The 16,413-nt window shown below is 46.4% G+C and overlaps 2 protein-coding genes across 2 annotated transcripts; both read left to right on the forward strand.

The window, feature by feature from the left end:
* Window positions 1–366: 366 nt before the first annotated feature.
* Window positions 367–2,879, forward strand: LOC147736498 (heat shock 70 kDa protein-like). Its single transcript, XM_086953232.1, has one exon. It carries the CDS (start codon window positions 680–682, stop codon window positions 2,615–2,617), a length of 1,938 nt encoding a protein of 645 aa, XP_086809358.1. The 5' UTR covers window positions 367–679; the 3' UTR covers window positions 2,618–2,879.
* Window positions 2,880–11,880: 9,001 nt separating this feature from the next.
* LOC147736499 (actin-3-like) lies at window positions 11,881–13,023 on the forward strand. Its single transcript, XM_086952634.1, has one exon. The coding sequence runs from the start codon at window positions 11,881–11,883 to the stop codon at window positions 13,021–13,023; it is 1,143 nt and encodes a 380-aa protein (XP_086808760.1).
* Window positions 13,024–16,413: the final 3,390 nt, after the last annotated feature.

Genomic DNA, 16,413 nt, shown 5'->3' on the forward strand with positions numbered 1-16,413 from the left:
CTAATAGTAAAGTTTTGAACGGGATGAAAGATATTTCTGATAATGAAGGCGACGCTGTAACTTAGGTTAAATCCGACTTTCTCGTCCAACATGGCCGCCTAGGAGTAGGATGAGTATTGAGGCTTTAGTGTCCCTTTGATGTTATGTTCGTCTGTGTAGTGACATCATGGTTTGAACTCGTCCTGATTGGTTGTTAAGAAGCTTGTGCTAGCAAGGGCTAGAAACTTCTCGGCCGAAGAGACCTCGGGAATGTTCGGGAATGGAGTCGAAGGGTGGGAGGGCTGGGCGCGCAGTGATTGGCTAGTCTCGCACGAGCCCCTCGGCATGCAGAGTACAAATACGCCGGCTTGCCTGTCAACTGGCATTCCTCAGAGAGGTGAATCGAAGAGAAGGAGAGAGAGCTATCATACTAGGAACCCTGACCCGGAGGAGACTGCAGCGCAAGTCTAGCGATCGAAGGCGAGAGATTGACAGAAGAAGCACAGTCTGATCGCGCTACACCACAGACGCACATCCGCAGAAGAAGTTTCTCCTGCTCACCTGCCGAAAAGAGCACATCTCACGGAGGCTTCGACCAGGGTGCAATTTTTGAAGATATCCAGCTGTTGCCAGAAAGCTTCAAAAAGAGACTGTGAATCATCTTGAAGCGGAGCTCACTGCTCAGACAACACTGCAGAAAATGAGTGCACCCAAAGGAGTCGCCATTGGCATCGACCTGGGCACCACCTACTCCTGTGTGGGGGTCTTCCAGCATGGCAAGGTGGAGATCATCGCCAACGACCAGGGCAACCGCACCACCCCCAGCTATGTGGCCTTTACTGACACTGAGAGGCTCATTGGAGATGCTGCCAAGAACCAGGTGGCCCTTAACCCCCAGAACACTGTCTTTGATGCTAAGAGACTCATTGGCAGAAAGTTTGATGACACAGTTGTGCAGACTGACATGAAGCACTGGCCCTTCAAGGTGGTGAGTGATGGTGGGAAGCCCAAGGTTCAAGTGGAGTACAAAGGGGAGAGCAAGACTTTCTCCCCAGAGGAGGTGTCTTCCATGGTTCTGACCAAGATGAAGGAGATTGCTGAGGCATACTTGGGACACCCAGTCTCCAATGCTGTCATCACTGTGCCTGCTTACTTCAATGACTCCCAGAGGCAGGCCACTAAATATGCTGGAGTAATCGCTGGCTTAAACGTGCTGAGAATCATCAATGAGCCAACAGCAGCAGCGATTGCCTATGGCCTGGACAAGAGTGGCAGGGGAGAGCATAATGTCCTGATCTTTGACCTTGGTGGTGGTACATTTGATGTCTCCATTCTAACAATCGATGATGGCATCTTTGAAGTTAAGGCCACAGCTGGAGACACCCACTTGGGAGGTGAAGACTTTGACAACCGAATGGTCAATCACTTTATTGAGGAGTTCAAAAGAAAGCACAAGAAGGATATCAGCCCGAACAAGAGGGCAGTCAGGAGACTGAGAACTGCTTGCGAGAGAGCCAAGAGGACCCTGTCTTCCAGCACTCAGGCCAGCATCGAGATTGACTCCCTGTTCGAAGGCATCGATTTCTACACTTCCATCACCAGAGCACGCTTTGAGGAGCTGTGTGCTGACCTCTTCAGAGGAACTCTTGATCCTGTGGAGAAAGCCTTGAGGGATGCCAAGTTGGACAAAGCTCAGATCCATGACATTGTGCTAGTGGGAGGATCCACTCGCATTCCCAAAATACAAAAACTACTGCAAGACTTTTTTAATGGCCGAGAACTAAACAAAAGTATCAATCCAGACGAAGCTGTGGCCTATGGTGCAGCAGTGCAGGCTGCTATACTAATGGGGGACAAGTCTGAGAATGTGCAGGACTTTCTCCTCCTGGATGTAGCACCTCTCTCACTAGGGCTTGAGACAGCAGGTGGTGTGATGACTGTCCTCATCAAACGCAACTCAACCATCCCAACCAAGCAAACCCAGATATTCTCCACCTACTCTGATAACCAGCCAGGAGTCCTCATTCAAGTGTATGAGGGTGAAAGAGCCATGACCAAGGACAACAATCTCCTGGGAAAATTTGATCTGAGCGGAATCCCACCGGCCCCTCGTGGTGTGCCACAGATTGAGGTGACCTTTGATATAGATGCCAATGGTATCTTGAATGTCTCTGCTGTGGACAAGAGTTCTGGCAAGCAAAACAAGATCACTATCACCAATGACAAGGGCCGACTAAGCAAAGAGGAGATCGAGAGGATGGTGCAAGAGGCAGAGAGGTACAAAGCAGATGATGAAGCCCAGAGAGAGAAAGTCTCTGCCAAGAACGCACTGGAGTCCTACGCCTTCAACATGAAGAGCACAGTGGAGGATGACAAACTTAAAGACAAAATCAGCGAAGATGAACAGAAGAAGATTGTGGACAAATGTAACCAGACTATCGCCTGGTTGGAGAGCAATCAGCTGGCAGAGAAGGAGGAGTATGAGCACCAGCAGAAGGAGCTGGAGAAGGTCTGTAATCCCATCATCACCAAACTGTACCAGGGTGGGATGCCTAGGGGAATGCCTGGTGGGAGCTGTGGAGCTCAGGCTCGCCAAGGGAGCTCCGGCACTGGACCCACCATTGAGGAAGTAGATTAATCATGGACAATAATGGACTATTTCATGGACTCCCATCTGTTTTTTAATTACTGAATTGACAGTTTACTTTTTTAAATTGACTATGTGCTGCCAATTGAAGACCGTAATGTTTACATGAAGATTTGTTTATTTTTATTATTTAAGTTAAGTTGTGTGAGAGATGATATGCTGTTAGCAATTTAGCAGATATTTAATCTGATTAGGTGTAACATTTCAAAGCTGGCACTTTGGACATTTCAAATAAAATGCTATTTTTTTTAAATCTTTGAATTTGCTTCTTTTTCCTTGTGAATACATTGCCTTCTGTTGTGAAAACGTCTATGGGTGAACAAGTAAATATTTTTGCATATTTTTATGAATTCTACTTCTAATTTAATTTTTTTTTTATTGATGCTGTTTCCTGTTTGAGCATTTTTGTGAAACTCCTTAACGTGGATCTAGCAGTATCTGTTCCTGGGGTGTGAGCCTTATTAAAGGTGCTTATTGGGGGTGGGGGCCTGGGTGGGTGCAGCGTAATGTGAACACAATAGACCTCTGGAGAGAGCTAGTATAATCCCTCATCTGTCCCCTCGCATTGTATCTCCCTTCCAACTCCCTATCTCAGCGCAGCATCTCACCTGTATCTCTCATCTTAAGATTGTATCTTCCTGCAGCCTCTACATTGCGATGCAGGGGCTCCGTCCTTCCAGTTCCTCACTTTCTGTCCCCATTTCAGTGAAAGATCACACAAGCAACCAGCCCCTTTACGCAGCTCTCAACCTGACTGCATCTGACATTCCGGTGCAGGGCATCTCTCCAAGGCCCCATCATTGTCCAGGGTCTGCTATACATCCAGTTTCCCAGTGCACTATTTTCTGAGTAGCTCCCTCAGTGCTCAATCTTTCTTCCAGGCCCACCACCGTTCAAGATATCTCGGAACCACTCTATAGCAGTGACAGTAGATATGCTATTCTGCTCCCATCTCTACAAGAACCCACCGCCCCATAGTGCAATATTTTCCTTCCATCCTACTCCAGTGAATTTTTGCCAATTGCACTTAAATGCTATTTTAAACGCAAATTTCAACCCTTATACATTTCAACCCATGTACATTTAGCCCTTCCTTCCTGTTCAACTCCTACCTTGTGCTAAATATTCCAGCCACACAACCCAGCATTCTCAGTGTTTCTGCTAGGGAAATGTCTCCCTTTCACATGTCCTGGCGCTCCTACCTTAATTATTTCTCCCAGAGCTCTGGGATAGGCTTGAATGGAGACATCCCAGATCTAGAGATCCCCGGAGACTCAAATGTGGAGTTGGGTGGACCCTAAAGAGAGACCGTCATGACTGGAAGAGATATCATGTGCGGGGTAGAGGAATCTCTGGAAATCTCCGCCTGAAACTCCCAGACACCCCAAGGAATGGGTTTGGGGTCCTGAAGGAAAAAACTTTCGATGAGACCTCTGGTTAGAGCTCATGGACACCACATATAATTGGATACTGGGAGAGAGCCAGATACAGCACTCTAAAGGAGACCCAAGGTAATGATTCTGAGATCCCAAGTGAAGGCCTTGGGAACACTCCGCTAAAGGAGCCCAGAAGGCACCACAAGTGAAGGCTGTGGCACCCGAATGCATAGTCTTTTGGAGAAACCCCAAGGCAAGGTATCAGAGACAGACACCATATAGAGAGAGGGCGAACTACAGACGAATGTAACTGCAACAGATGTAGCTGGTGAGAGACCCCTTTCTGAGAGTGACTGGGTGAGAGCTGTCTGACACCCACGAAAAAGACTCTGGTAGTGAGACTCTGATTGACAGGGCCTTGGGAAATAGGCTCCCCATCTGAGTCGAGTAGCTGCCTGGTATATTACTCTGAGAGAGACCCTGCATGAGGATTGGGGGCCTGTAGCGAGAGGTCTCCGGGTGATAACTCCCAGGTGAATGAACCCTAAGGATAGGAATCTGAGAAAGAACTCTGGTAAGGTTTGGAGGAGGAAAACTATGGAGAAGACTTTGAGTGGGATAAAACATGTGATGGGGCAGACAGCCCACAGGGGAGTTCTGTGGGGCCTCCTGGGATAAGCCTCTCACCTCTGGCGCTTACACCGTGGTCTCTGGGAAACCCACAGGGGAGAAGCCAGAGAAACCTGGGTGAGGAACTGAAAATATGCTGTACTAGGACGTTCAGAGAGACGACAGTGAGACCTGAGGTCAGTGGAGAAAGATCTCCAGTCACAGAACGTTTCGAAAACCCCAGGAAGGGGCTGTGAAACACGTAGGGATTGGAGTCTAGAGGTGAGTTCCCAGTTGGGAGCTGAGTACCATGTTGGGATGAGAAGGCCCTTGCACGGTTTTGCAAGGATGCACCTCTGTTCTGTTACCTAACTGCAAAAAATCACTGTTTTTTATGATTGTTGTTGCCCAACAAATGCAGTAATCATTCATGAGTGCTGAGGCCTTATATGTTTAAAGAAACTGAAGGCCCAGAGTAGTGCTCACTGATCTGAAGGAGCTCACGAAACATGCTCACTCAGATTGTCCACTAAAGTGCTGTCACACCATGCCCTTTGCTAACATCCTGAGTGCATTGTAGGTGTGCAAGGAGTAACAGGTGAGTGGTATTATGAATCTGTATGTCAATCAAGGGTATGGTTATAAGATCAGTGAGATTCATTTTGGATTTCGCCTGGTAGAGCCCAGTATAAGATTGAGGCTGCATAACCACCTCCCATATAAGCAAAGTGCATTGCTAGCATTCCTGAAGCTTTTGTGAAGCACCATACATTAAGGTGTGAAGGATGCAGACAGAGCTCCCTGTAGATATGTAGCACACACCCGCTAACAGACCCATACAGCCATTCTCAAACCCACTCCTACCCACTCACAGACACATACAGACACTCCACACCTGCTCACACACCCATACAGCCACTCACACACTCTCACAGCCCCATACAGCCACTCACCCACCGACTCACCGACCTATACAGCCACTCACACCCCACCCTCAAAGGTTACAGGTAGGAAATACATTTTTAGGTCTCGGCTAAACGCGCGGAAGCCCGTCTCTGCCGAGATCTTTTGTTAGCGAGTGTGCTTCCCAGGAGACAGTTCCGGCCGCGCGCATCTTTGGAGCCGATTTGAAACGGGAACGCGCGCTGTGGCCAGGCGCTGTCTCCTGGGAAGCTCAAGCACCACACACGCATGCACATACACACACACAAGCGCCCACGCACGCACATACATACATAAAGAGACACCCCCCCTGACACATACACACACACGCGCACACACACAAGTGCACCGAGGCCCCCCCTCCCTCCCTCCTTCCCTCCCTCCCCCGCCGTCACCGTCGCACACATACATACACACACGAGCATACACGCACACACACACACCCCCCCAGCCTTTTGGAACTTACCTGGCCAATGTCGGGGACTCTGCTCTCAGCACGCGGCGCCCAACCTCCTGCTGGCGCGGCCCCGGGGCTCCACACCGCTCACAGGAGCCCCGGGCGCGAGACGCATTTGACTCCGCCTGCCTCCTCTTCCGGTCTGGACGTGGCCCCGCCCCCGTCACAGGCGACCGTGCCTGACTTCCGGGGCGGCCGCGGCGGGATTCCGGGGGCATTTAGGATGCTCCTCAGCATGTACGTTGACTACTATGTATGTGTGTTACATTAACTCTTCTTACTCCGTCTAATCGTTTTAATTAAATTACTTCCAAATATTTTGAATTGCACTTTAATATGACAATGGTTGCAGTCTGTGACGGTCTTCAAGTACCGAGTGACATTGGTTAACGTGTTTTTAAGGTAAAATCGTAGCTCTATACAAAACATTAGCTCCTCGTGAACGATCACAAACACAACGCAACACACTCCACAACTTGACACAACGCATAATCCAGGGTGAGTTCAGCTTAGTTTATGGCATTATGGTGTGTGTCTTGTAGGTGCCCCTTAACCCGTGTATTCTCGTATTATGGCACATTCGATTTTTAATATAAACTGTACTTTGTGCCCGTCATAACATTAGTCATCACTGATAACAACGAATCCCGCCTTAGAATTCCGACCTTTGTATTTAAAGGTAAATCAACGGTCACAAACCGATCCCCGAGTGCAAACCGCTTGTAACTTTAGCTCACACAAAAAAACACTCTTCCTTTTAACGTCCAACGTTTTCAAAATCTTCTTTAATCATTGACCTTTCATTTATTTACATATTTAATAATTTAATAATAATTGACTGTCGTCGTCGTTCCCCTCATGTGCCGTTTCTCTGCGGTCTCCTTTGAAATGTGCGCTTTTCGCGTCGCTCCCGCCGTTTCCTCCCCTGTGAAGTCGTGTGTGTACTTTTGTTTCGCTCTCCCTGCTCCATGATGCGCGCTGTATTTCTCGAGCCCTTTTCGCGGATTTCCTTCCTCGCTTTCTGAAGCCTCTCCCATGTCTGGTGGTCACAGCTGCCCCCTGATGGTCCCTTCGATAATAACATCAAAACGGTTTCCAAACACAAGCCCACGCAGGCCCTGTAAGTTTGTTCGGACACTGGAGGGGGTTCAAGTCGACCTATTCTCTCCATGCCCACTGTGCAAACAGATGGGACCCCTTTAAAGGACGCGGGGGCACCCCAAAGCACACAGAGTCTTTGATTGACACCTAACTAAACTACGGGGGAGTGAAATTAGGGAGCTGCTGTGTGTAAGCTAATGACGACTGTGGGCGACTGGCCGTGTGCCCGCCACCACGGCGGAGCCTCTTCTGGGGTCAAAGGTCAGCTCGCCCACCTTTAGCACTGGTCGCTCTCATCTCCACTCCCAAACTCGGATTAGCAGTTAGGTCCATTGTATCCATCCCATCACCTCTTGCGCGTCCTAGTCTGTCATTTCAGCGCCCACAGTACCGCAATGATTTCTGGGTATGAGTAGTTTCTCAAGCCTCTTTTTTAGGTCTCGGCTAAACGCGCGGAAGCGCGTCTCGCCGAGAACTATTGTTAGCGAGTGTGCTTCCCAGGAGACAGTTCCGGCCGCGTGCATCCTTGGAGCCGATTTGAAACGGGAACGCGCGCTGTGGCCAGGCGCTGTCTCCTGGGAAGCTCAAGCACCACACACGCATGCACATACACACACACAAGCGCCCATGCACGCACGCACATACATACATACAGAGACACCCCCCTGACACATACACACACACGCGCACACACAGAAGTGCACCGAGGCCCCCCCTCCCTCCCTCCCTCCCTCCCCTGCCGTCACCGTCGCACACATACATACACACACGAGCATACACGCACACACACACACACACAAGTGCACCAAGCCCCCCCAGCCTTTTGGAACTTACCTGGCCAATGTCGGGGACTCTGCTCTCAGCACGCGGCGCCTAACCTCCTGCTGGCGCGGCCCCGGGGCTCCATACCGCTCACAGGAGCCCCGGGCGCGAGACGCATTTGACTCCGCCTGCCTCCTCTTCCGGTCTGGACGTGGCCCCGCCCCGTCACAGGCGACCGTGCCTGACTTCCGGGGCGGCCGCGGCGGGATTCCGGGGGCATTTAGGATGCTCCTCAGCATGTACATAACCAAATCACGCAAACGATTTAAACAAGTTTTGTAAGGTTTAATCAGTTGCAGGAAGGTATTTGCAACTTGTGAATGAGCAGTTTAATATTTCGGAAAATAAAACAACAAGGCAAAGGTCATAACACCCTCAGATAGTTGATTCTTTCTCATGTACAGCAGTGTGGAAGTGACTGCGACAGAACCTAACTACACTTCATCACCTGTAAGACATTATATAAGATCCATTTCAGAGCAGGTGCTAGAAGATTGGTTTCAAACATTATTAAAACTAATGCTCTTCAAATAAACCGCACAATTAAATTGCGATGTTCAGGGTGGTTATAGTCCGCTAGATTGGACACAGTTCTGAGCTACATAAAATGTTATACAATGGAATTCACGGAGAGCGACAGGTGTTTCCTCAATCTTAGAGAAAGGAAGAGAAACATACTCAGGAAGAGGCACAGGATGAAACATCAGCCAGCTCAAACATGGGGAAAAATCATCAGAACACAAGGGCCAGCCCAGAGCCGCATGACAAGTATTACACACACCTAACGCTTTACACATCTTTAGAGAGGGCACTGCTGATATGTTAAAAGTCTGCAAATTTATAGCAGCATGAATCATACTTAGTAATAACCATAAAATATGGCGGAAGGCGCGATACTAAAGAATCATTGTAAAGTGAGTGCAGAGTAGTAATGCAGAGTGGTGAGTGCAGAGTAGTGAGTGCAGAGTAGTGAGTGCAGAGTAGTGAGTGCAGAGTAGTAATGCAGAGTAGTGAGTGCAGAGTAGTGAGTGCAGAGTAGTGAGTGCAGAGTAGTGAGTGCAGAGTAATGAGTGCAGAGTAGTGAGTGCAGAGTAGTGAGTGCAAAGTAATGAGTGCAGAGTAGTAATGCAGATTAGTGAGTGCAGAGTAGTGAGTGCAGAGTAGTGAGTGCAGAGTAGTGAGTGCAGAGTAGTGAGTGCAGAGTAGTGAGTGCAGAGTAGTGAGTGCAGAGTAGTAATGCAGACTAGTGAGTGCTGAGTGCAGAGTAGTGAGTAGTGAGTGCTGAGTGCAGAGTACTGAGTGCAGAGTACTGAGTGCAGAGTGCAGAGTAGTGAGTGCAGAGTAGTGAGTGCAGAGTAGTGAGTGCAGAGTAGTGAGTGCATAGTGAGTGCAGAGTAGTAATGCAGAGTAGTGAGTAGTGAGTGAAGAGTAGTGAGTGCAGAGTAGTGAGTGCTGAGTAGTGAGTGGTGAGTGCAGAGTAGTGAGTGCAGAGTAGTGAGTGCAGAGTAGTGAGTGCAGAGTAGTGAGTGCAGAGTAGTAATGCAGAGTAGTGAGTGCTGAGTGCAGAGTAGTGAGTGCAGAGTAGTGAGTGCAGAGTAGTGAGTGCAGAGTAGTGAATGCAGAGTAGTGAGTAGTGAGTGCTGAGTGCAGAGTAGTGAGTGCAGAGTAGTGAGTGCAGAGTAGTGAGTGCAGAGTAGTGAGTGCAGAGTAGTGAGTAGTGAGTGCAGAGTGAGTGTGCAGAGCAGTGAGTGCAGAGTGAGTGTGCAGAGCATTGTGTGCTGTTGAGTGCAGAGTGCTGTGTATTGGCAATGTTAATGACAATGCCATTTATTTTTGATTTAAAGAAAAAAAAATGTCATGAGCAATGCCAATAGCTCTACCTTTAATGATGCCGAGACCATTGCATTGCAAATGCTTGTTAAAAAAAAGTCTTCAAAATTTACTAAAATCCAAATGTGACAGGACGTTATAGGGAGGAAATAACTTTTAAAAACCTACGAAATTCATTGAAAAAACCCAGAGGTTGCAGGAACGTTATAGTTAGGCTCAGATTTTACACACTCAAAACCACAGAAATCCAGCATTTATAGTTACTTGAGCTAACTAAAATGTATGACTCCGCAATGCACTTCTTATGACCTCACATATTACATCACTCATGACATGGTCAGTGACGTCACTGATGACATCTCAACATCACTGATGACATCGTCCAGTGAGTGTGTTTCATAAATATTTCATAGAAGGATCCTCTTGCCTATATTTTAATTTCAGGAGGGAAAAGACAAACATGTTCTTGGTTCTCCTTTAGTAAACTCAGGCAACATGTTTTGCATCCAGTGTTCAGAATTTGATGCAGCAATAGAACGACTGGCCTAAAATAAATCCAAAGATGTAAAGGAACAGACAGCCCTAGAAGAAACACTGTGATAGATAGGTAGTAATTGAGAAAAATACATGCAATAAAGCAGTTACAATATAGAGATGTGACATGGAAATTGAGTGACAGTGTGGTAGACAGTGGCGGCACGCATAGGGCGTGCTGTGGGGTGGTGAGGTGGGCCAGGGTGAGGGGGGTAGAATACTCGGACATACGGCGGAACGTAATAATTACTTTCCTCCGTTCCATCGTATGTCCGTGTTTGCTACCACCACCCTGCCCCTCCCCCGCCCGCTCCACAGCACGCCCTATGCGAGCTGCCACTGGTGGTAGAGGAATATAAAAGGAATCCCAGAATTTGGAAATCACTGCCACAGGACTTACGTGACAATTAATCATTCCTTCTCTTCAAGAAGAAACTGAAACTTCTCTCCAACAAATATCTAAACCCTCCTCCTTAAACCATCTGGCTGATCTGTTCCTCCCTTCCCCGCAACCTCTAAATAAATCTGTGCATCACTACCCAGGGTAAAACTATGCCTCCACTCTCCCAACCATCCAGGAGACACTATTCTAGCTACCCCAGAACTACATCGTCCATCTATACTACTGTTTGTCGTCATTTTTCCTTTATATATTGTTGCTATTTATTTATTTTTGCTCACTCCACTAGTAATCTCATGCAATTGCAACTGTGCTCTGTTGAGTGATATATATATATATATATATATATATATATATATATATATATATATATGTAGCATAAATCCCTCCATCCAAGACGCAGATAGGGCACACAGCGGGGTTCAAAGCTTTCATTTATTTTTTTTAAACGGCATAACGTGTTTCAGCAGGTGTGCCTTTTTCAAATGCCTTTGATTCCGGGGCTCATTTACACGTCATCTTTATGCGTGCTACCTCACTCTGATTGGAGGGAGCACAACATTGACTACATGTCCCAGCATACCCCTGTTCCTTCTGGGAAGACTATTATTCGTTTGATGTCTTTCTTTAAGCCCTTTCATATTAAACTGTTAGAACCTCGTAATGAGATGGGTTTTTGTTGTAGTCATCCAAAATATATATGTATGCATACCTATCCACCTCAAATCTGTAGCTTTAACTTATCCTAATGTCTTTCGTTGACTTTGTTTACTTACGGTCACTATGTATTTATATTTATTCCAAATGTAAATTATGTAATTGCTTCCATGCAAACTCTGTGAAGTGCTCTGATACCTCCGGGTCAAGTTTGCGGTGTACAAAACTGGATAAATAAATAAAAGTACAGTGTGATAAACACTGCTGAAAAATAAAGTAAGGGAATAATGAAAGCCGGAGCTCAAAGTGAAAGGCAGTGGACGAGAAAAATATGGGGAGGGTGGCTCAGTAGTAGGAAAGAAAAGAGAAAATGTTCAGGGGCCAAACAATTTAAAAGGAAACAGTAAAATGTAGAAGAGAATTATAGCTACACTAGAAGTAGTGGGGATTATGAAACAACCATATGTAAGACATAGAGAACTAACAATGCATTTTATATTCACAGACATCTGCTTCAGTTTGCAGCATGGAGCCACATGCATACTGTGGACATGTTTCGGCTCTGCGGAAGCCTGCTGTGGTGATTGACACTGGCACAGGCTACACCAAAGCTGGATTCTCCTCTGAAGACAAGCCAAGATGTGTCCTTACCACCAAAGTTGGGGTTTCCTGGTCAGAGCTTACGCCTGTGACTGGTGCACCTATTTTTCATGCTGGGGAGGAGGGGCCCTGCCCAGAAGGCATAGTGATGAAGAGGCCACTGGTACGTGGGGTGGTGGTAGACTGGGATGCTGTTGAGATTCTCTGGCACTACATCTTTTACAGTCGTCTGAAGGTGGACCCCACCACCCAGCCCATCCTTATTACCGATTCCCCTTCCTCGCTTTCCACAAACCGTGAGCTGGCAGCAGAGTTGCTCTTTGAATGCTTTGGTGTGCCAGCCCTCCATGTTGCCCACACCTGTGTTCTTGCCCTCTTCTCTTGTGGACGCACCTCAGGCTTGGTGGTGGATGCAGGCGATGGGGCTTCCTTGACCTGCCCTGTCATGGATGGATGCACACTCACACATGCTCTGTATCGGATGGATATCACCGGAGAAACTTTAACTCACCATCTCAAGGAGCTGCTCCGGTGGCCCCAGAAGAGAAGTCTCCAAGAGGAAAAACTGTTCAGGGAAATCAAGCTAAAGTGTTGCTATGTCTCCATGAACTTCAGGAAGGAGCTTCAGGAGGGAACAAGCCTAATGGAATACCAGCTCCCAGATGGGCAGAGAATCTGTCTGGGCACTGAGCGCTTCCAGTGCTCAGAGCCTCTCTTCCAACCTCATCTGCTAGGATTCAATGAGCCAGGCCTTCATCTCATGGTACTCAAGTGTCTCCAGAAGGTTCAGCCTGACTGCAGGCCAGACATCCTACGAAATATCCTCCTGTGTGGCGGCTCCTCACAATTTACGGGCTTTGCTGAGCGCATGACGAAGGAGCTGACCCAACTGCTGCCTGCGGAAATGGAGTATGACATCTTGGCTCCTGAACAGAAGAAGAGGAGATGGTATGCCCCCTGGCTGGGTGGCTCTATTGCAGCTTCTTTGCCTATCTTCCAGAATCTGTGGATTGGGAAGGCAGAGTATGAGGAGAAGGGACGTCCATGTCTCTATAGCAAATGCACATAGTCACAGAGAGTGCCAAGATTTTTATGTAGAAAAGGAGCATACATTTCATAACAGATAATACCACTGATAGAATAAACCTATCTCTTTAAATTCTACTTTCCTATGAGGTGGTTTTAATCCATATTGTTCATGTTGGTAATGTATGACACCGTAAGAAGGGCATCAAATGTTCTATGGGTCAAATAAAATGCAAAGCATAGACCTATCCATGGTTTTACATTCTCTGTACAATAAACTGGCATGAAAAAGTGTCAAGTACTTGACCATGGGCGAACGAATGAGGAAGTGATGAAATACTCTAAGCTTCTCGAACCTCGAATGGTCAACGGGGAGAGGTTCATGTGACTGTTACATGGTCCAATATCACCAACAAACAACTGTGAGATTATATTCTAAATGTCAAAGTGTGCATTGTAAATGTTTTTTTTTTGTTTAAAAATTTTTTATTCACAGTTTTTAACCTTTAATACGCCCTCTCCCCCCTCCCCCCCCTCAGACCAAGGTCTCGATACAAATCCATATTTAAACCAAAAATTATTACATACATATTTTAAAGAATGTGAAGCACAGAGAGCATATAGAAAAACAACACCACAAACTCAGTTGAATACATAGATATCTGAGCTTATGTTCCCTGTAGCATCTTAAGAAACCCCCGCAACATAGTTTCTACCCCTAGGAGTGATCTTGTATCCACTGCAATAATGGTCCCCATATCAGCATGCCTTTTTTTTTCTTTTATTTAGCCCTTTATTTTTGTAAATGGCCACCTCCAGACTACAAGTCGCGAGTAATCTTGCCCTCCATTGTGTGAAGGCTGGTGGTTGTGGATCCAACCATGAGGAGGCTATGCAAAGTCTGAGAACCGCCATAGCCACAAAGATCAACCCCTGCATGTGTATGGGCCGCTGGGTTTCCGCCACTCCTAGCAATATTTCTTCAGATGATATAGAAATTCTTAGGTGAAATATCCCAGATAAGAAGTTGGATATATCTAGCATCAGATTATATAATGTAGTGCAGGTGGCAAACATATGAATAATATCAGCTTCAAATAGTGAGCAGCGCGGGCATGTAGTTCCCTGTCCGGTTGCCCATTTAGCAATTTTATAGGGAGTGTAATTAGGGAGAAGAATGTTTTGTAAAATTGAGCTTGCAGTTTAATAGACATTAGACATGTTTGCGAAAGCTTCAGCGCACGTACAGGGGTTACTTGCTTCACCGATAAATTAGTCTGCCACCTAGCATAATGTGTATCCAAATCGTCAGGGAATGCACTATTAAAATTCTCATAAATTTCCCCAATTCTAAGAGTGGTTTCCCTGCATAAGTTTTCTTTTGCTGCTTTAATTTGAAATTGTTCTCGCCCCCCCATTTTCCTTAACAAAAAATCCCTGATCTGTAGGTATTTGAAAAAATCCCTATGGCTGATATCATAGTCGGTATAAAGCTCTGAGAAACTTTTCAACCAATGTGATGTATAAAAACAGCTCTGCTGACTAATCCCTGTCCCAATCCACCTGGTCCTGCACCCATCCTGGAAGATCTCTGGGAGATCGGTATTACAACTAACGGGGATATAACAAGAATATCGCCCCAGCCCTAGCAATATGCAGATATTGTTCCAGACTTTAAATATCCTAGAGATAGTCTTAAGTTTTATTTTCTTAAAGTAATTGTCATTGACATGGCACCATAGGCACCCCTCGCATCTTTCCCCCAATATCATTTCCTGCGGTGTTGGGATTAGGTGGTTACTAGGTTCGTTAGCTATCAAATTCATACAGTACTTGGCCACCGTAGGCCAGTAGTATATCTTAATGTTTGGCATAGTCCCCCTCTTTCTTTCAACAGCATAATCCATTTGAGAGCCCGTCGAGGTCTCTTAAACCCCCAAATAAATCTAGCGAGCATAGTTTCAATATTTTTAAAGCATTGTGGAGAGAACTCAAGACAAATTGTTCTAAAAAAATATAAAAACCTAGGTAAAAACAGCATTTTAAACACATTGCACCTACCACAGATTGTAAGATGCAGATTGTCCAGTCTGATCAGTTCTTTTCTAGTGCGGCCTATCATTGGGTCAAGATTTATCTTCACAATATTATCTACCTTGGAGCTTATACTGACGCCAAGATACACAGCATGATCCACTACCCTATTATCTCTCATCTGTACTTTACCATTGTTGACAATCTGAGTTTTCCCTGAGTTCAGTTTATATCCGGAGGTATTACCAAACTGCTGTGCCTCTTCCTCAATAATCTTAATAGCCTCATTAGGATCGGTGGTGACTAGAGCTATATCATCCGCATATGCTATAATGTTTGTTTCGTGTTTATTAACCCGAATAGGTGGCACAAGAAGATGGATTTCAAGTTTGCGGATAAAGGAGTTGATATATACCGTGAATAAAAGAGGTGAGCAGGGGCACCCCTGTCTAGTTCACCTCGTAATAATAAAGTTCTCAGACATAGTCCCATTTATCGCAACTCTAGCACTCGGGTTAACATAGAGTCCTTGGATGGCCTTTATAAATCCCCTAGTGATTCCGCAGTTCAACATAGCTGCCCATCGGAACTTCCAGGAGACCCTATCGAAGGTCTTTTCCGCGTCCAGTAGAATAAGGGCCATAGGGTCTCCTGTTGTCTCAGCATGGTCGAATAGAGAAATCACTCTCTGTACATGATCGGTTGTTGATCTACCGGGGATAAACCCGTGTTGGCGGGTTGAGACGATCTTATGGATAATCGATTCTAGTCGCCCAGCCAGGAGTTTAGAATAGATCTTTGAGTCCCCGTTAATCAAAGTTATGGGATGGTAGGAACCCATTTCCAGGGGGTCCATATTTTTTTTCAAGAAGACCATAATCTTAGCAATGGACCAAGATGGGGGTGGATTCCCGCCCTGGAGTATAAATTTAAGTTGGTCTGAGAATTTCACCAAAAACTCTGTTGAAATCCCATCCACCCCTGCAGCTTTGCCAGCTGCCAATGATTTCAAGGATAACAGTATTTCGTCCCAGCTAAGGGGGGGAATCCAAACTGTCTTGATCCTCTTGCTCGAAGCAAACGCCTAACCCCTGAGCTAAATATTCCTCGGCGTCCTCTTGATCCCTCTCTGGCTCTTTTTTACAATTCTTGGTAGAACCTTTGAAAAGCCGCCCTGATTTCTGATGCCTCTGTTCTCAGCCCACCATCTATATCTTTAATAGACTTGACCATATTAGCTGTCATCTCCTCTCTTGTACGCACTGCTAGCTGGTGCCCCACTTGTTCACTGAGCTCATACGATTTTTCTTTGTAAATAGTAGCTTTGGTAATGGCTTTCTCCGTAAAGATCTCTGAGATTTTTGATCGTTTGAGAATGGTACTTGATCCCTCTTTGACG

Source organism: Lissotriton vulgaris, chromosome 1_2, assembly GCF_964263255.1.
Source record: "Lissotriton vulgaris chromosome 1_2, aLisVul1.2, whole genome shotgun sequence".
Taxonomy (NCBI): domain Eukaryota; kingdom Metazoa; phylum Chordata; class Amphibia; order Caudata; family Salamandridae; genus Lissotriton; species Lissotriton vulgaris.